We start from the raw sequence: 21,170 nt of genomic DNA on the forward strand, positions 1-21,170 counted from the left end.
TGACCACTGTCAAGTGCTGAAAATGATCTTTTTATAGAACTGTCTATTGTAATACTAAGGTCTTGTTCCTGAGTGACAGTGGCCATCGCTTTGCAAGTAAATCTTGAATGTCTTAATCATGCCCTAAAGCTGCAAGACTAACGATAGCAGCCTCAAGATCTTACTCTTGTGAATGTATTTCTCCTTATTCTTCTATGGTTTTGACATCCTGCCTCCTGCTCTGCCTTAGCTTAATCCCCCTTTAGGCAAATCATGCAAGTCATTATTTGAATGTAGCTTTAGGAATATTTTTCGATACTGACTAGAGTGTTATAAGTGTAGACAAGGTGATTTAAGGATCTGAGAGGCCAATCTGTAGGGAGAAGTAATATTTTTCATTACTTCTTGTTCCCAAGGACAGGCTGAGGTATTTGCTGTGATGTTTGCTGTGTCGGATGCAAGACTTGTATGTGCCAAAGTTTTGTTTGCTTTTTCAAATATACAAGCTTTATGCCTCTTTAAGTGCTCAGACTGCAAGCTCTTTTAAGCAGGGTCATTGCTGTGAATTTGCTTGGAAAGTACTGTGCATGTGGTTTGGCTCAGTATAAACAACGCATTAGTAATAATGCTCACTGCTCACTGAGAAAGACAAAACAAACCTTGACTTGGTGCCTTTGGCTCTGGACCTTTGCTATATAGTGAGTGATTCAAGGCGGGCTGTACTTACCTGAGGGTTTCGAGAGGTGTGGTGTGCTTGCAAGAGTTGATACAGTAATTCCAGTGTGGCACTGCACAGGAAGAGGAGTGGGGGGAGAGGTGAGGGAACACCTCAGAAATGCAGAGCAACACCCACGGTTGGATCAGATAACATCTGGAAAATAAACGGAGTGGCAATCACCGTGAAGTTGGCACAAAAGGAAGAAACAGCCTGTTGGAAAGTTCACGTATAGCTACTCAGTCTCAATTATGAGATCCTTGAGGCGAGGAACGTGTCTTTCTGCTCAGCTACGAAACACTCGGCATGCCTTGGTGTGCTCATAACACATGGTCTCTTATTTGCCCTTCACTGGCGGTAACAGGAATATCTGTTTCATTTTGCTGCATGTTCCCTTCAAAGATCATAGCCTGATTGCATGACTACTGTAAAAGCTACTTGCCTTCTATTTTTAATTTTCTTATTTTTCCTTTATATAATTACAAATTTCCAAGATAGTGAGATATAACTTGAAGATCTTCTCTTTTCCTTTCCTGTCTGAATGATGCTTAAGACAGAGCAACCTGCTTTTAGCTCGCCCCCTGTAAGAAGTAACTGTGATTCCACCTGCTGTGGGCTGTGCCATTGCTACTTGGCTCAGGCAGGAGGACGCACAGGAGGGAAGGTTCTCGGTGCATGCTCTTACCTTCCCTGTGTAATGACCAAGGATGAGCCATATGCAAGCACAGAGGAAGATATACTACGCCAGATTAGACACTTTGGTGTTTGTAGTCTAGCATTCAGTCTCTTGCAGTATCTGATGCTTTAAGGAAAAATAAATACTATTACCGGATGAATTCAGTCTGTTAGAAGATTTTTCTTCCTTTTCTTTCCTCTGATCTTGCATCAAAACTGTGGAATTGTGTGTCCCAGTGTGGGTGCCACTTGTACATTTTAGTGAGATGTTAAAGGCCCCTTTTGTGGTCCATCTCTTGGCCTGTGATAAGTAGATTGAGGATATGCTGCTGAGTTTCATTTATTGTTGCATAATGTGAAGTTATTAGTCACGTTCTCTGAAGAGGTTGCAGTGGTGGAATGGGGTTGTGTGGTCTCTCCCCTTTGCTCAAGTATCTTTTTGATGATGATTGGAAATTTTTATTCCTTGTATGTACAGGACCCTGAAAAGGTCTGTCTAGATACCATTAACAGTCTACCTGATGTTTCTGAAGTGCAGTGTATCCAGCTTTTCTTTGCAATCAAATCAGTTCATTCCCTCCTGCTCTTGTGTCCCAAGCACGTAGTCAGTGACTGCTTTTTAGACTCCACTGGTCTGACCGTTTGTTCACAGAAAGCATCATGCCTTCTTCTAGCCTAAGATGTGTTTGACCATTCAGCATTTGCTTGGATTTCTTTTGGCAATTCCTTCTCTCAAAAATGTACGAAGTGTTCAAAACTGTGTCTAATCCTCTATGTTACATTGCCATTGCTAGAAGAGCTAAGATAAAAACTAAGAAATGCAGAAATGGGCTGAAGGTAACCAGACTGTTTCATTGGTTTGTAGCCCAGATGCTGATGGTGTGATGGCAGAAGCTTTGCTCACATTCTGGTTCTCCTCCACGGATTCTAGAGAAGCATTGCGAGAAACAGTTGAAAAGATCTTACGGAGGGGCCTGAAAAAATACACAGGGCCCCTGCGAATAAATGTCAGATCATCTACCGTCTCAAGTAAGTATACTGCATCTCTCTTAAAGGTAGTTCTTGCCCTTTTCTGATTGATGGGACTTAATTTTTCCCTTCTGATGATGGCTGTTACTGAGTCTGACAGTCTTTCCTGCTCATTAAGTTAGAACAAAATCAGTGGCAATGCATAAACCCCACCTAAGTCTTTTAAATATGGATCAACAGGAGCGGTTGCTTTGTGGCTTTGCAGTGCAGCCTTAGCCTCCCTCCAAACTGTAGTACCAACCTTATGCTGCTCTCAGGGTAAAGAGTAGGAGCCTCGCCACAGTACTTCAGTACACAGCAACACAAACATGCTCCCTAGACCTTTGCTTCTCTGAGGAGCCTGAAAGTACAGAAACTATGCTTGGATGACAGTGGGGAAACAGCCAATGCACTGAAAAAATATTCGGTGGGAGGATCAAAATCCTTGCAAATTCCCTGGGGGAGAGGGAAAGAAAGGGAAAATTATCTTACCTATGTGACTTCTCAGCTGGGGATCTAGCCCCTTCTTTGCAAAGCAGACCTGTATCTGCAGGATATGAACATTAACAGCACTATCTTTTGATTTAGTAAATTACCAAACAGACACTGAAAGGTGGGTTTCCATCCTTTTCTACACTTCCAATCTGTGAGAATTTTTGTGCAGGCTTAGACTCTTGTCTCTGACTTGGCTTCAGTTATATATAGTCAGCATTTTTTCTGGGTGTCAGACTTTTCAAGAATGAGTTGCTAGTTGAAAGGAAGGGGCAGATACTTGCTCCATTTGTTTTTGCAGACCTTTCACTTACTCCTAGCACAAGGGTGACGGTACAGCACATGGGTGGGTACTTGCTTCTTGCTTTACCCCACTAGACTACTTAAACAAGCAGAGATCTGCAGAGGCCAGACGTGTGTTGAAAGAACAAGAAGCCTGGGCCAGATTCCATGCTGGATGGATCCAGGCTTCCTCCCACTCGGAAATGTGACCATGAGCAACCTCCTGCCTCTTGATGCTTCAGCTGGGCACATTGCATTGCTGCAATGCAGTAAAACTCAAATATGAGCTGTCACACACCCATTGTTTCTTGATGGGTCAACCAGTCTTCCCCATTGGAATGGCTCAGGATGATAGGTGACATCCCTTTGCGCAAAGAATCACCATTTCTCTGTGGTGTTGTTTATATGCTAGTAGTTCCTGTTCAGCAAAGTGTACATGTAATTTCTCCCAGAGAGTAGTAGTGTGTGGGCATCAACTAGAGAGATTCAGAGAGTTGTTTTTGTTTTGTTTTGGTTTTTTTTTTTTTTTTTTAAAGACAGTCAGGTCATGATTTAGTGAATTTTGAAGCTTCAGTTTAATTTGGCTCCTTACATAAAGGGTAGAATTGGAAGGAGTACAAAAATGCTTGTTAGAAAAGGACTGTGATCTTCTCATTGAGTTATCTGATTAGCTGCTTTTATTCAGTCCGGTAAATGTGGGAAGTGACTCAAAACTCTTTTAGTTGACCTTGAACTGCAAGAGGGCTGTTACAGTAATGCACTAGTTCCTAGTTTAAAAAATTAGCCAATATAATTGAATCACAATGTTTTCATTAAATATTTGGTCTCAATAAAAGATAGCATCTCTGTGTTACTTTGATAAAGTTGTACGATAAACTTCGTGTTGCTTTTTTTGGCTCTCCCAGCCTAGCCATAAAACACTGACTACATAGGTCTACTACTCCCTACAGGACTAGCATTGTGCAACTCTTACACATGACATAAAGGAACATAAACGATACCTTGCCATTTCTAGGAGATGACAATAAAAGTTTCCATTTGGATCTTTCTTTGCTAATAGGATTTCAGCAGTGCTATGAGGCTTAGGCAAGCTCCTATTGGTGCAGCCGTTTAAGAAATCTAGGTTGACTCAAGTGAAGAGTGTGGAATGGAGCACTCCTATGCTTTTAGAGGAGATGCAGGTCTCGATTTATAAAGCTCGTCTTCTTCCTCACACTTGGGAGAAGTGACAATTTTCAGCAGATCCTGGAAGTCCAGAGAAGGATCTAGGTTTTGTATTTCTCACTTCTCTCTCCCCTCCTGAAATATCCTGTCCAACATTAGTATTTAAACCAAGAAAAGCTAAGAAGCCTCATTGTAGCTTTGATGGTTTTGCCAACTGGAATCCTTGTTTATCTTGAGGCAATCTCGGAACATTTTCATAATAGTTTGTTAAAAAAATCATTAACCTGTTCATTGTAATCACCTTATCAAAAGATTCTAATTTGGGGGCCATGATACAGCTTAGTTTGGCTAAGCATAGCTAACTGGTTGAACAAATCCAGGTCAGGGACTTATTTACGTTGCATGCTAGGAGGGTCTGATAAGGAGAACCTCCTTAAGTCTTCCTCCCTGCATCTAATCATCTTGTTATTCAACACCATGTCTCGACTTGCACTTCACTCAGAAGTATGTGCTTTGAGGATCAGCTCCAACAAACTCCTGCAAATTGGATGCAACACTTGGGATCTTCAGGTGCAGTTCAGGGCAGCAGTACAAAACTAAGTAGACTGCCAGACCAGGGGCAGAACTTGCTTTGCCTCTTCATTCCTGAGGACTGGGAATAAAGAGGGGATAAAATGTGAACTGACAATGTTTTATTAGTTCAGGTTTTTTCAAAAAGAGAGAGAAGCTTGATTGTACAGATGTGAAAAAATAGCAAGTGTGCAAAACTTAATATTGTTTCTGTTTTGTATCATCACTAAACAGTAGATGTTATTTACGTAGGGCTGCAAAAATACATTTGTATTGGGGTATGTCGAGATGTGTTATTACTCAAGTCCCTGCTTTCTTATTTAGCTAGATTTCATAGTCCCCTGGTCAAGGACAGCAGTATCTCCAGAGATCCATTGTAGCTTTGATAGAAAATAGGAGGTGATAGCGATCTCTGCACTTGTGTACAAACCCCACTGGAAGCCCAAATATTTTTCAGTGGAGAATCAAGCAAACTAAGTCCTGTCCTCTCTGAACAGCAGTGCAAGAGCCAGCAAACTGAGATATCAAAGTCGGGTGACTTGGAAATACCCATGTTAGGACTTGCTCTTCCACTGGCATTGAAAGAAGGTGTCGCAGTTGGTCCTCTGTGTAGTTCTGGCACCAAAGAGATCTCCTACAAGGCTGAATTTTTTTCCCCGGGGTTTCTTGGTTAGAAGTAGAGTCACCTCACAGCCTGGATCCCTATTAAGCAAAGTGTAGAGCAGCTTGCCAGACTATTTCCCTTTGTCAGGTAGGTTGGAAGTCTCCCAAAATGTATTTTTGGGAATGTACATCTGACGTCAGAAAGAAACTGGTTGCAAGATCACTGGCACTGTTCAAAGTGAGTAGGAAGTATTCCCACCTGTTGTATGGCCAAGGGTTTTGGCTATGAACAATGAGTCATGAATTGGTTTTGATCAACAAGTCAACTGTTATTGTTTCTATTTATCTGGCATCTGGGGCTTGCTAAAGCTCCTTACAAATACAAAGTACAGAACCTGGGAGACAGATTCTCACTTCTTTATCGAGTCTTCTGTGGGAGACATGCAGATGAGTGTCTGACCTGGATGACTGAGGAATGTTTCATCTCAAATAATGTATGTAGCAGTCTGGTTTTTTGTACTTTACCAGCCACAATAGGAGCTTTGAGCAGAACAGGACATGCATCTGTACATTGGGAAATACAGTGGCGATCTGACGTTCCTCCACTTTGATGCCATCAGTTTGGCACAGGGTGGTCCATTTCTGTGCCTGTAACAGTCACGAGAGGCTGACTGAAATGGGAGGGACTGAAATGTATTTTTAAATGAATATTTTGCAAGGACATGCTTGCGATGAAAGAATTAAGCAGGAAATCATCCTGGCCTGACTTCTTAGATGACCCAGATAAGTTGATTTAATTCATTTCCTCACTCAATTCTTGTTTTTCCCTTTCTCTGCCTTGCCTGCAGAGGTTGCAAGTGATTTGGGCTACCCCTACTGTAGTGAGACCTTGATTGCAGCTGAGGCATGAGTGTAGGTCAGGAAGAAAAATAATGTTAAAAACTGTATCAGCTTGGATACACACTACAGAACTGGTACAGAGTTCCTCATGCAGATCCCTCATCAGGCTGCAGGATGCCCAGGTGGAGTTGTAAGTATGCTGTGAGGTGTGGACCTCTGTCTGTCCCCATGGACAGAATTAAGATGTGGTTGGTGGGGGCGGGGGGAAGTCATGGATGTGAGGACAGGTCCAGTGGACATAAGTAGGGAGGGAAGGGCTGGGTAACAGGAACAATTAGAGGTACAAAGACTTTGTCTTGTCTCTACCAGGTTACTCTCCCCCTGTTGAAGGAATGAGAATTGCATCACCTGTATCTAAGCCATGTTTTGCTACTTGTAGGGTGCATAACTAGGGAGGTAATTCCTGTTGAAAGAGTGGTGAGAATATTGGAAGGTTAGTGGGGAGATGTTTTAGGTTGCGTGCACTACGTAACCACACACGAGCATGACTTTCCTGCTGAGCCCAAAGCTCGTGTTTTGCCATCTTTCAGGAAACTCTTGCATTTTGTTTTGGGTACGTTTTTTGGAACATGACTGAATCTGCTGTTTACTGCTCTCATTCCCATTTCACCCCAGTACCTTGGGCCTTCATGGTCTTTAATGTAATTAAGGAGTATTAGGGTAGAGCTATTATCCCCACCTCTGTCTGCGCTGCAGGACAGATGCACTTTGTGACATTCCTCTCAGCTGCTCAGGTTGGTGACCTCCTGAAACTTGCCAGAGATCCTTTTTTTGCCTGCATGCACTGTTGTTACCCTGAATAACATTGAACTAGGTGAGCCCCCTGTTTCTGGTGCAGCTGAGAATTTTTTTCTCTTTTTGAGAAAGTTGTTATTAAAATGTGACAAAGGACAGTGGGGAAAATACTTCCTCTGCTCCCTGGTGCATTTCACAAAGCTATGCTTCAAGTGCATGTCCAAGAATGTTATTAGTGTTGAAACATGTAGTTTTTCTTAATTCTTTTTTTGTTTACAATCCTCTCCTCCCTTTGTACCCATTTTAAGATAATTTCTACCTTGCCTTCTCTCTGCGAAAAAACAACTTACACAAGCAAAATGTGGAAACTTGATATAATAGAGGATGGGACGTGCAGTTTGCCTTTGAAGTTAGCAGTTATATTATGACACGTAGAAAATCACGGATGGAAACCTTTAAAGAAAATCAGGTTTCTTGGGGGAATCAACATCTGTGAAAAATGATGGAATTGGGTAAAGCTCTATCAGAATTTTAAAATGGATTTCTCATCGTTAATTTTGCAGCCATCTCTTGCCCTTTCCACACTGAAAATGCATAATATCCCCTAATTATGCATTTGCTTGCCTTGCTTGTACTACTTCAGTATGTCTGGTCCATTTATGTCACTGAGAGTTCTGCCTGTTATTTTCCTTTTAATATAAACACTGATCTCTGTGGCTAAAATGAAATGAGGCAGCAGACACAAGATCAATTCTTCAGATGCAGTGACACTGATATTATTTAGAGATACGGCAAAGCGAGCCCATTTTTCTGTCGGAATCTCTGGATCCCTCAGAGATAAGTGGTCACATTCACTCTGCAGTTAACTATGAACCTGCAAATGTTTAGATGGTTGCCAAATAGATCCACGGGCTTTGGGCACTGAACTTCCTTAGTAATCCTGGCCTTAACTGGCTATTGCCAGTTATTTATTGCCAATAAACAATAAACAATTACCAAAATAAAGATGCTTTCCTGCTCTTGCCTACTTCCCTTTTCTTTCCATGTTTGCTCAAACACGTATGTGAGGAGTAAAAAGAAGTTCTTTACTGGTAAGTTACTAATCTTAAATAGTAACTGCAAATCACTATTCTCATTAGTCGGAAATTAAGACCAATAATTTAAGTGTGTTTTAAGGTTATTCCATTTACTAAATATGCAAAATAACTGTATTAACAAAATTGCTCATCCAGTTGGAGGACAGAGCCCTCTTCTGAAAGATGGAATCCCTAAGCAATGTTTCAATAGATTGCTGTGATTTTAATTTAAACATTAGTTTTCTCTTTTAAGTTAGGCAAGCTTTAATTAAATAGCAAGTTCCATTTTACAGGTAGGCAATGCATGTTCAAGTTGAACTTGTTCTTGTTTACAGTGGAAGCCTGAACACTTGTTTTCCTAAATGCAGCACAAATAACTATTTTTGTGGCTGTATGTGGTTGGGACAAGATATGACACTTTAATTGTTACTAATTGATGCTTTTTCTTGGTAATGCAACCAACTAGGGCAACTAGTAAATGAGCAGGGCAGCGAAATTGTCTCTCGTGCCTTACAAGTGATCGCTTCAAGGCAGGGCTTGCAACATGTTGGCTGGCACAATGGGAACAGCTATGCTGTTGACCAGGCCAAAAATGTCAAGCTAGTAACAAACGAAGGCAAGCCCCTAATAAGGTAAGTCAGTAAGCAACATCAGCAGTATCATGTAACCCAAAGCGCTCCCTGCTTTTGAGGGGATCTACTGTGGGCTCGGCTTATCTGAAAATAGTGTCAGTTAGTTCAAGTTTCCAAACACACATATGTGCTCTGGGTTTAGGATCTTGGTTTTGAGTCCTGGGTATTGTGCCCTTAATTTCATCTGTCCTGATCTATGCAATGGGCAACAGACCTGCTTTCACCTCTTAAAAACTCCCTTTACTTTGAGGTTATCTCCATTGCTGTGGTGTTTTCTTTAGTACTTGTGTTCCAGCTCCCAGTGTGGGATTCATGGTCAGGGCACTGTATCTGGCAGATCTCTAAAGCAAAGCAGTGCCCCTACCCTGGTGAATACAGCACTGAATTAATGCCACAAAAATGATCAGAGGGATGGGACACCTCTGCTATGAGGAAAGGCTGAAAGAGCTGGGGTTGTTCAGCCTGGAGAAGAGAAGGCTGTGGAGAGACCTTATTGCAGCCTTTCAGTACTTAAAGGGGGGGCTACAAGAAAGATGGGGACAGACTTTTTAGCAGGGCCAATAGCGATAGGACAAGGGGTAATGGTTTTAAACTAAAAGAGGGTAGATTCAGACTAGATATAAGGAAGAAATTTTTTACAATGAGGGTGGTGAAACACTGGAACAGGTTGCCCAGAGAGGTGGTAGATGCCCCATCCTTGGAAACATTCAAGGAGAAGCTGGATGGGGCTCTGAGCAACCTGATCTGGTTGAAGATGTCCCTGCCAATTGCAGGGGGGATGGACTAGATGACCTTTAAAGGTCCCTTCCATCCCAAAGCATTCTGTGATTCTATGATTCTGTGATTCTGTGACAGGTGTCACTGGCCTTTTTCCTTCAGCAGTGGGTGCGTGGGAGAGTACATCAGCTGCGTAGTTGTGATATATTATAAAATATGCTAAAATTCAGAGCTGTACAGACATGCTATTTAAGACTTGCAGCATGTGTGCGTAAAACTTGTTTCTCCCATTACACACAAGCCGGTCCAACTGGAAGCAATGGGTAAAATTTTGCCCATGTGAGGTTTGTACTTTTTCTAGGTGCCTTGTAAAAAGGCAAACAGAGATATAGACAGGTGCCTTGCAGAACAGCTGTGTGACTCACAGCAAAACTCAGTGCAGAGAGAACATGCCAATTGAATTGCTTCCGGCACTGCGCTTGAACAAGCTGGTTGCTCCTTTTGTCTTCTCGATGAGCTTTGCAACATAATGTAAGTGTTAATAATTGACTGCAGGCTTTATAATTAGGCATTATGAAGTAAATGTCTCTCCACCCAGAGAGGAGCTAAAAAAACATTATTATCAATATTGCACTTGAAGGCAAAAGGTGCTCTTTTGTTATTGATTACATTTATTGGTTTCTTACCCGTTTCCAGCTATGGAATACTAGAGTGACCCAAATGATGAGCTAGTTCTGAAAGCTGTATGAATTTCTAAGAAAACATTGGATGCTCATCATAGTTGAAATAAACAAGTAGGCACAGATTTTTCAAAGCATTTCTTGCCAGTATAAACATATAGGTGAAGCAGCCAAATCCTTAGCACAGCTCAGCACCTTTTTTTTTTTTTTTCCTTACTTTGTAACTTACCAAACCGTAATGTTTATACCACTGCTATATCCCTCTGCTGGCCTAGCTTTTACTGTCTGGTATTATTACATTTTGATGTAAGGGATCTTGGCAAGAACCATCCATGGAAATTCACAGAATACAACCGACATCCCTGAAACATAGAGGTCCCTGTACTTTAGGGTTTTCCTCCTTCTTTCACAGGAATTGAGAAAGTACAAGTGAGCATTTTTACTGAAAGAGGGCCTTGCAAGTTGTTGCTTGCCCACCAGTAAAACTTATTTATCTATTATGTGAGCAGTTCCTGTTTATAGTGAATAAGACTGTGTTGCTATATAAATGTCCAATTGTAACTCATCTCCCATTCTTACACAATAAAGCATCGGGTGCACGCACATACGGCAGCCTTAGCACTGCCTTTGCTCTGTAACGTTCCCCACGGTCAAGGTGTACATGCGCTGGAGTTCTGTTTGTTTCCTTTTTCTATCACAGTCTGCTTAATGTCATGTTAAGAAATGAATGAGTACATGTCTAGTAATGGTGGATTGCAAGCGTGCAATTCACCCTGCATACCAGGAGGAGTGTCAAGCCCACAAGCAAAACACAAGTGATACAAGCACAATAGGTGGCAAGTATGAGCCAGAGCCCTTTGCATTCAAAAGAGACTCCTCCTGGCTTGGCGTGGTTTTGTATCAAAACTAGGATATTATTCTGTGTAGCTGCAAAGAGAAATGAAGTAGGTAAGGAGAGGGATCTGCTGAGAAAAGCTATGCAGCTGCAAAACGTGAAGTTGTGGATGCTGTACAAGAATCACTATATAATTTAAAAATTGTATTGAAAGCATGATTTATTTTTTTTTAATTTTTATTTTTTAAATTTGTTTTGACTGCTGGCAACTAAAATAATAGCTCTAGTAAAAACAGCATTCTGGAAGAAGGGGAATAGACTTATACCTTGAGCCAATGCTTGCTATTGTCAGCATGAGCATTGTGTATTGTCCGTAAACATACAACATGCATATTAAAAGAGGGAATGTATTGCTAGAACCTGCTGTGCCATGCAATAAATTGCTATTAACTATCTCTTTTAGTATTAATAGTGTACCAGACACCCTGTTGCTCGATAAGATAGGAAAAAGGAGAGCGAGCCACTGCTATTGTAAGCTTGCATTGCTGCAGTGAAGTCAGTGCCTTCTCATCTGGAAGAGGGCACAGAGTGAGTACCAGATCTCCTCTGGCCCTCACTCTGGTGTAAAATGCGTCCAGTTGATTTTTTACAAAAAAGTAACTTCAAAACTTTCCACTGTAAAAATCTCTCCCCAACAAAACTGTGGATCTTGAGTAATACAGGACCTGTTTCGTCTGTACTCCCCTCCAGAAACATCCGGGTCCAGCAGGATGGGGGAGACCCTGTGCCTGGTCCTCAGAGGATACTGGCTGGCTGGAGAAGAGCAAGCAGCACTGCAGAGAGGAGTGCAAAAGCCAGCACAAGAACGTGATCACATATGAGCTACGCTGGCTTCTCTAGCAGCCCCCCTCAGCTGTACCTCCTGCGGTGCTGTCGGGTGGGATGACCATGCAGATCGGAAACCTTGTGTGTGCTGTCCTGGCCTTACCCTGACTGTTTGTTTCTTTCAGGTATGGAGACGAAAAGAGCAGAAGCCCTCTTCAATGACAGTAAGTGAGGGCTTTTTAAGCCTGGGAAATCGCCAATTGTTTTAATTAGCATTAATAGCCTTTGAGCACTTTTCCTGGCCCTTATAAGCCTTTTCTCATCCTCCTGTCTAATGAATGTGACCTTGTGCTTCACGCAGATGAGCCATGTGTTTAGAAATCCTGCTCAGTCACAAGAAAGACTTTTTTATTAGTGTCTTCTGGGATACTTAAGAAGACTGGCTTGAAAATAGTGGTGATGTGGTAAAAATACTTTCTTGAAAAAGTCTATACCCACTGCTGAGTTCCCTGGTCATTTTTTTTGCAGTGAGATGTTCCTTCTGTTAAAAATATCAGCAATTCTGTGAGAAAAGAGCAAATGATGAGAAAAGAGCAAGTGCTGAGGGCTCTATAGAACATCCCTCGTGTTGGGCAGAGAGGAGACATGCAGGTCCTGCTGCATAAGTGCCTATGGCATGCTTCTGCCTCCAGCAGTGCTGGTGTGGAAGGTGGAGGGTGCATCTTAAATGTAAACTAGGAAACAGAGGACTTAGCCTGTGAGGGCTCAGCACTGTCATGTTCAGGACACTTGTTTATTTACTAGCCTGATCCAGTTGCTGTTGGTACCAGTGAGAGCTTCTGCACTGTGTCTGCTTAATTGTGTATTTGGACACGCAGAGACTAAGCCATGTTTCTACACGAAAGCTAAGATATTTCAGATGACTCCTAGGTGTATGTAGTAAAATTGAGCGAGCGAGGAGGACTTCCAATAAATAAAGGAACTTAATTGGTTGGGCTAGTTGACTGCTTTAATGTCAGGCACAGCAGCTAGCTGAAAGGTGTACGATAATGTGCTAACGGCAGGAGAGTCCTTATCATGGATTCGAGTGCATTTTATATTTGAGCAGACTATAGTTAGAAGCAATCCCTATTATAAATTGATTAAAACGTGCTTAAGTAGAATACTTTGTCAAGTCTAATCCTGCCTGCACAGGGCAGACACCCTGTCCTCTGTCTCCCTGATGTAAAGTATTAGAACTGCGTCTTGGAGCAGCGACTGTGGAATGTTTCATACATGCTTGTCTTGGATGCTGTAGCATAACAATTCATCTCCACCTTGCTGCCTGTTATTTCCCTATGCACACGTTAAGTGATGAGATTTACACCTGAACGTGTACCAGCGTGTTGTTCAGTTGGTGCTTTAAGGATGGCAGGCTAGCAGAGATCTCTAACAGCCTGCGAGTGAGAAGTGCCCCAAAAGCCGGTAGGATTGGGCACATGCAGAAGAGTTTGGAATAATGGCTTTCTGTGTGCTCTCAGAACTTGGGGATATGTCATTTTCTTTAGTGTGCATCGGAAGGAAGGAAGGACCATAAGGAAACATATAGAAGTTACATCAGCCTGTGATTATAATGAAAATGTTCTGGATTTTGGAACGGCTAGTAGCACAAAATTGTTCAAAATTGTATATGGAAATAGAAGGCAATGTGGTTGGTCTTCTCAAAGTATTGCTGTAGGGGTTAAGTTGAGGTAGTTTGTTTTAGAGATGTTTTTAAGCTTTCACAGAAGGAAGTCAGCTTGTTTGGAGACTCAGTAGTCCTAAAAAGCCATCTTTGCTTACAAGTTGTGTTTCTTTTAGCTCTGGGAAGGTTTGATCAGTTCCTTAGTACCAGGCTGTCAAGTAACTGAAAATTAAATACCATCACTTTTTGGGTCCCTTCTAGGTGCTGGTGTTGTGGGACACTGATGGAACTGTGAGTTTCCCCCTGTGTTTTGAACATTGCCTGCTCAGGTGGTTGATAGGGTTGTGCAGTTTTAGGACCAGTAATTGAGGATTACGAATACCTTTCAGGAGGGAAACATGCTAGTGCAGACAGTCTTATCAGTTATGGTATATTCTCCAGTTTTTCTTTCACACGGAAAGTTTTGGACAAGTAGATTTAGATTTCACTGATTTTCTTCATTGTGGTTTTAAATCTCAGAACAGGGCAGACTCTACACTGAGCACATGAGCTTCTCAATATTGTATGACCTTTTTTTTTTTTTCTTCCCGAATTTATGAACAGCTTTCAATCTGCTATGTTATTGCTGCTGCTTTTGGCTATGAGGTACTGTTAACATAACCTTGTGCAGATCCTAGCAGGAAGCGGCAGAGGTTACCCTCTGCGTGGCTCCAGTGTTTGGCTTCCGAGGACTTCAAGGGCCCTGGGGCTGGCAGCTCTTCAGTGACGTACTACCGGTTTCTGTTTTGTTCCTCTCTGGGTCACTGCCTGCGGGCGACAGGCAGTGCAATGGTTTGGATTGTGTTGTCACTATGCAAATAATTCTTAGCTCTGTCTTTTTCAATGAATTGGGATAGTCCTGTCTGTCAACTTTCCTAATGTCTAGCTGAAACCGGGGCCTGGATGAAAACTAGTGGGTCTTGGTCCAGGTAAGATGGATATGATGCTGTTTGTATGGGAGAAGACAGCTGAAGCAGCTCTGTCCATTGAGGAAGTTTCTAAAGCTATGGGGGAGCTTCAGCTGCTCCTGAATATCCTGAGTTTAGTGCCTGAAACCATGGATATTTTAATTTCTCTCTGGGTTTGGAGGATAATACTTTTTGTCATGGATACACACTGTGCTGGAAGTATCCATGCCTTTGTCATCTCTGGCTTGGATCTGTGTGATGCTCTTTGCCTGAAGTGCCTCTCCAGGTCTGCTTGCAGACTGCCATTTGTGCAATGTGCAGTTGCCTGTTTCCAGGTGACATCTTGCTGACGTAACCTGCGTGCATGCGTGGTAAAAACCCATGGCTTGGATCATTCCCATCTTAGATTTTGCCTTGTTCATGTTTTATCCTAACAACAAATTACCTGGGACGTTAAAGTTGGCAATCCCTGTATTTGGGAATTGTCCTGGGTGTGTGGTGAAGGTTTTGATTCCTGATTTGGGCTGCTCACGCAGCTAAGCCTGAATGGTTGACCATCATGGCTTTCCATAATAGTCAGTTGTTCGTTCAGGCTTCTAACAGAACGGGCTGTGCATGAGGATCTCTGATTGGGGGGGGGGGGGGCTGGTGGAAGGTATGTTTTCTTGTTGATGTTAATACTGTTAGAGAACCTAGGTGGTGTGTAATTTCATGTTTTTCACAGCCATTGGCAGGCATATTTACTAAACAGAAGAATAGCTCATACACTCTTTCTCCTTTTTGACAGTCTGTGGGTTACGGCAGAATAAATCAGTCAAGTCAATGGCAAAATCATCATCGTTGCGAATAGTTGGCGGATTGTCTTCTGCAGAGACCGGGGACTGGCCATGGCAAGCTAGTTTGCAGTACAATAATATCCATCGCTGTGGTGCAACGCTCATCAGCAATACATGGCTTGTGTCTGCAGCTCACTGCTTCAGAGAGTAAGTTCTCATCTTAGAGACCATCTGCAGTAGAATGTGCCCCACGGGTACCAAGTTTTGTGGCTTTCCAGATTTGCACCACACCCCTGACTCTTTGCAGAGGGAACAATTTTCTGCCTCAGAGGAGAAAAGTCAGGGTTAAGCAGACCCATCACTTGAATGTTTCAATGACAAATTGAAGACCAACTCTTTGGAGCAGAACTGGCAATTGTGTGAGTGGAAATCAATAGTCACTTGGCAAAGAAGTACAGAAAAGGTAATGTGACTGAAATGGCAGAGTATTTGTTTCCTGCTGCTCCTTTGTGTTACAACTAGGTTGCTGCCGCTGCAGCCTGCTACCAGAAGTTGTAATCTCACATTCCTACCCCTCCATTCAGCCACGCACTCCCAGCACTTTTTTGTTTCAAGCATGGCAATTGTGAAGCTGCAGGGCATGTAAGATGGAACAGCTGATTGAACAGATTATTAACATGCAAAAAGAGTAACAGAGATGAAGAGTTTTGTAGCAGAAGAGTTTTTTTGATTTGCTCACACCCTGCGGCCACACAATGGCTAGATCTGGGACAAGGAGCAGGGGAGGAGCATGAGACCATGGTTGAGGAGGGAATGCAGAATTGCACTCTTCTAGCAGCAGCCCACAATTACATGGGACACCGTGTTATGGAAAGTGATGGATGCCTTAAGAATCTAGTAGGAAGCTGGCTTGAAGGAGCTTTACAATAAAGGTGCTCACCAAGTTTAAAGTCCCGAACACTTATATTTACAGCTAAATACTTACAGCACTCTTACCTTTTTCAGCATGAGTCACCCTCAGAAGTGGACTGCTACTTTTGGAGCTCTTTTGAAGCCACCAAGCTTGAAACGATCAGTCAAGACTATTATTATTCATGAAAAGTACCACTACCCAGAACATGATTATGACATTGCCCTGGTGCAGCTCTCTAAACAAGTTGAGTTTACGAGTAGCATACACCGCGTTTGTCTGCCTGAGCCATCTCAGACTTTTCCGTACAATATTTATGCTGTCATCACAGGCTGGGGAGCACTTACTAATGACGGTGAGTCCTGAGTCTACCAGGCGACCTGTATGTTACATTAACAGGGGCTTTGATCTACTACTGAATTGATACTACTTCTGTAGCCATATGTTGGATGGCAGCAAGCCTAATGCTTTGTCTATAAGCAATAGGCTTGTTTAATCATAAGCAGCAGTTTATTGTTCTAAAATTAGACTGGACAAAGACAGAGCTACAATCCACAGAAGCAGAAAACAGAAAGAAGACTGTTTTCTTCTTCTAGCCTTTCCATTTCGTATTGTAAATTCTTAAGACAGGTAGTCCAGCCATGCATGTGTTTATATAGCACCTAAAAGAATATTCTCCCAGCCCTAGCCAGAAGCTACAGATAACTCTGTGGGCTTTCAGGTAAACGTGCAGAGTGAGCTGCAGATGGTGACTTACCCAAGCTCGCATTCTTATCAGGCCATGCTAAGAGTAGATTTATCCATGGAACCAAGATGTCTTCATTTCATATCATCTGCCCAAATTGCTAGGTAATTTGTGTTCCATGATATGATATGGAGCGTGTATAAAATACATGGTTTTATACTTAAAGCACTATGTACCATGCAATCGTTACTTCTGTCTTAATGGTACAGTTCCTAAGTGAGGCTGTGAGTATGTACATTTTCTTTAAGGGCCTAACCCAGACAGATCAACAAGCAAAACCTCCACATTAAACCAAGTCAAGCTGGTCCTCCATAAGAGAACATTAAATGCTCTTCCTGTATCTTAACTACCGCAAAGTAATTCTGTTGATACATACCCAAACTATATTTTCACTCAGGTCCAACTCCAAATGCTCTTCAGGAAGCAACAGTGAAACTTATCGACTCCAACACTTGCAACAGAAAAGAAGTGTACGACGGAGACATAACACCCAGGATGTTGTGTGCTGGATACTTGGAAGGAGGAGTAGATGCTTGTCAGGTAACTGTAGCTGAAAATTAGAAAGGAAAACTATTTTAATGCTGACTCCAGTATCTGGTTGACCAAATCTTAACTGACAGTCTATTAGTCCTTTAAATAGGCTCCATTCAAACAGGAATTAAGTTATAAAATGAAATAGCATTTAGTAGACATCATTTAGCACATAAAACCCATACTAAGAGAGCTAAATTAGTAAAAAAAACAGAATTTAAACCTTTCATAGCATGAAATGAAATTCTTATTCTGTAACTCAGAATAGCTGCTACAAGCCCATTTGCTTCTCATAATTCCTTGTGTGTGAAATCTAACTAACAATTTGCTTGCAAAGTGATATGACAAGACTTTGGCAGAGATACTAAATGCTGAAATATTAAATATGAGCTAAAAATTAAATGTCTCAAGTAGCTAAGACCAGACATCTGTACAGTTGGGAAGGAAGAAGTTTAAGAATGTAGCAGTTAAGTTGCCAGCAAAAATGCACTATCACTCATTGAAATTAAATTCTGGACTGGATCGTCTCATAACAGATCTGTTATGATGTGATCTTTGGTAACAGACTTGGATCCGCCAAAGGAAAACTGTCTTCAACAAAGATAACTATAAGGAAGCTAGGTGCAAATGGAATAGTAAGGATACATGCGTGGTGCAGGTTTGCAAATGTTGCAAGGAAATGCTTATGATCAAACAAAAAATATTTCCATAACGATAACTTTTAAGAAGGTAATTTCTATTTATGTTATTTACAAAGAATGTACTCCTAAGTGCTGGTTCAAAACAGACCCTTTCCAGAATGCCAGTCCTACAAATTTATGCCCAAAGCAAAACTCTCTGCAGAATAACTCTGGAAGGCTCAGTTTCTCCGTTCCTGTCTGGCTCAGCACTGAAGAGACCTGAACAGAAGGGTGCAGCTGCTGTCTATTTCAGTAAAGCACTTTGGTGGAAGGTGGGGAACTTGGTCTGTTGTGTGAGGATTGCCTTTCAGCCTGTAAGGTTTCCAGTTCAACTATTATTACCCTGTCATGCTATTAACAGTATCTGAATTCAGCCTTTTAAAGTGGCTAACATCTTAAGGACATATTGTCTAATTAGAAGACCAAGTTCCTGATGAAATCCTTCTTGAAATGTTATTGCTGCAAGTGACTAAAAGAATTTGTTGAAAGGATAGTGGTTACTGTTAAAAAAAAAAGTTGCTGTTGGCTTAGATTGCTGTATATATTTGTGTTTCCCTACTTTGTATGAGGAGGAAGACAAGGCAGGTGGGAAGCAGTGTTTCACAAAACAGAAGAGAAGCTTTTTTCTTTTTTTTTTTTTTTTTTTTAATGGTAAATCCACAGAGACAGGTCAGGAGGTTCCATGGCAAACAGGAAAAAGCCACAGACTTCCGACTCAAGTTTCAGAAACAGGCTGGATTCTGCACAAATGGCAGCTCTTGAAATACTGCTTGCTTTCTTCTTTTATTGGAGACACCCTCCTGTTTATGGAGAGAATTATATTTTCCCTTCTGATCAATTAAATCTTTTTTTCCCCTCCTCTTTCTCTAGGGGGACTCTGGGGGACCACTGGTTACTCCAGACTCTAGACTGATGTGGTACCTCGTGGGAATAGTGAGCTGGGGAGACGAATGTGCCAAACCAAATAAACCTGGAGTTTACACACGGGTGACTTATTTCCGTGACTGGATTACCTCAAAAACTGACATCTAATTCCAAAATCAAAAAAAGGATTTAACTACATAGACTACGTGTAACACATATTTGTCTGTAATTCTGAAAGGTTATTTTTTTAGTATATATATTCCTATGTAGTTTTGGTTGAAGCAACCTTTGCCCGCACCAAGCGCTATCTTTGCTGTCAGAGATCCTAACCCCTTGTGAGTTTATACTAAACATATGAGGTTGCCTGCCTCATCTTTGAGCCTTGAAACATTCTCACTTATCAGAAATTACAAACCGACATCATTAAACTAACATTTAAAAGCTACCAGCTTACCTGCTTTATAAATACAAATATTTTCCAGGAAGAAAAAAAGAAATTTTTCTTCAGCCACGGCCGAGGTCTGAAGCTGAACCTTCTTCCTCCAGTGAAGCAAATGCTGTCACAGCCATGTTTCTAGCAAAGCGAACCCTTGACTATTATTTTTGTTAGAGACTACCATCTGCACAGACTGCAGCCGAGACCCTGGACGCTCACCCTGCGCGGTGGCCTTGATAGCTAGCAGTGGATCAGCCGGGACTGAGCGTAGGTCCTAGCGAAGGAAAAGGAGGATTTCTGTGCTTGCAGTAAGTTGGAAGGGGAAAGAGAAAAGCTTGATGTTCTTCTTTCGAAGCACATTTTTAACAGGAATTTTTTTGTGGATTCTGTGAAGTTCAAGTTACTTGAAAGTGCTATTGTGGAAGTGCTTTATCACAATACTGTGCTGCTACCTCTGTACCAGTGGCCTTCTAGATCTACTCTGGTCAACTCACAGTATGCTTAAGATACAGAAACACAAGCTTTACCCAAATTTGTTTGTAATAAGTGTGCCCCCATGAACAACCTCCCTGGAAGGAAACCCAGCATTTAAATTTGTGCTAAAGGAAAAATAAATATTCACCACAAATAAACTGGGAACTGCCTTTTTCGTTCAAGAAACAGCGTGCTTATCCAAGGGCATGCCAGCCAGTGGAAACTACCTCACTGCAAAGAAAGCAATTAGTGATACTATCTTGCTTCACTGATGGATTCATCTCTGCCATGAATGAATATGATCCTGTCTTATGAGGCTGAAGAGTAATTTCATATTAAAGAACAGTCCCGATAAGAACTTCAGGGTAAATGCAATCCTTGTACACCGATTAAGCACTTCTCCTACCTCTGTGCATGACATCTCATGGATTGCTGGTGGAAGGGGGTCCAGTGACGTGACTGTTACTATGTCCCGTAGAGCCCAGGCCTGCAATATGAGGATCCAAAATGTCACTCCAGTACTGTCTCCTGCAGTCTTTGAATGGCCAGCAGACTGCTTAGGCTGTGAATGCAGGACTCACAGGAGTCCCTGTGAGACATGAAAGAAGCTGCAAGCCCCCCAGCTGAACCTACTAGAGCTGAAAATTTCTCTGAAGCATCCTGCCTCTCCTTCTGCTCAGGACTGGGTCTCTCCTCAGCCTTCCTACTGTGCAAGCTTTCCAATAATCAGTATTCCTGGGAATGAGATGCTCGGCATTTCTTGAAAACTCACACTCTGAATTAAAAGTCTACATATGGATGGAAAAGCCTATGTTTAAGCCTCGGTGGTGGAGGAGGGGGTTGTCTTATTATTAGGCTCCTTCCAGTCTTCCTATATATCTTTTGAATTTCAGTAAAAGACAAGATGCCTTATCTCAGAAAGAAATCTATTGAAGGTTTTAGATTAGTTTTGGGTTTGAAATAGTAGTATGTTTATTCTGATTTTCCGTGTCCATTATAAAATGAGAAGGATCTTGGGACAGTTAGGAGGATAGTGAGATGCAGCAAATCTGTTTCCTTAATTTATTGATGAAGTTTGTAATTTATGCACTTTTGAGTTGCTGCTATTTTTCAACTAAGAATTTACTCTGGGCCAGGTTCAGTTACAAAATAGAAACTTCATGGAGTTTTGGATTAGGTCACCTGGAAACACTGTTTTCTTCTAGTGTTCAGGTCCCCTTTTTTCGAAGGCATCCTTTGGAAAAAAATTACATCTA

At 41.8% G+C, this 21,170-nt stretch overlaps 1 protein-coding gene across 1 annotated transcript in view; it reads left to right on the forward strand.

Annotated features, from left to right (window-relative positions):
- LOC104021305 (transmembrane protease serine 11E) overlaps positions 1-19,172 on the forward strand; it is a 44,319-nt gene extending 25,147 nt beyond the window's left edge. Inside the window, exons 5-10 of the mRNA XM_087737053.1 lie at positions 2,235-2,398; positions 12,074-12,112; positions 15,286-15,481; positions 16,280-16,539; positions 17,327-17,469; positions 19,011-19,172. Coding sequence (XP_087593179.1) covers positions 2,235-2,398; positions 12,074-12,112; positions 15,286-15,481; positions 16,280-16,539; positions 17,327-17,469; positions 19,011-19,172 — 964 coding nt within the window. The remainder of the gene's footprint in view (positions 1-2,234; positions 2,399-12,073; positions 12,113-15,285; positions 15,482-16,279; positions 16,540-17,326; positions 17,470-19,010) is intronic.
- The last annotated feature ends 1,998 nt before the right edge of the window (positions 19,173-21,170 follow it).

The sequence above is a fragment of the Nipponia nippon genome, unplaced genomic scaffold (assembly GCF_047370975.1).
Source record: "Nipponia nippon isolate SJK-2023a ecotype South Korea unplaced genomic scaffold, ASM4737097v1 scaffold_6, whole genome shotgun sequence".
Classification (NCBI taxonomy): domain Eukaryota; kingdom Metazoa; phylum Chordata; class Aves; order Pelecaniformes; family Threskiornithidae; genus Nipponia; species Nipponia nippon.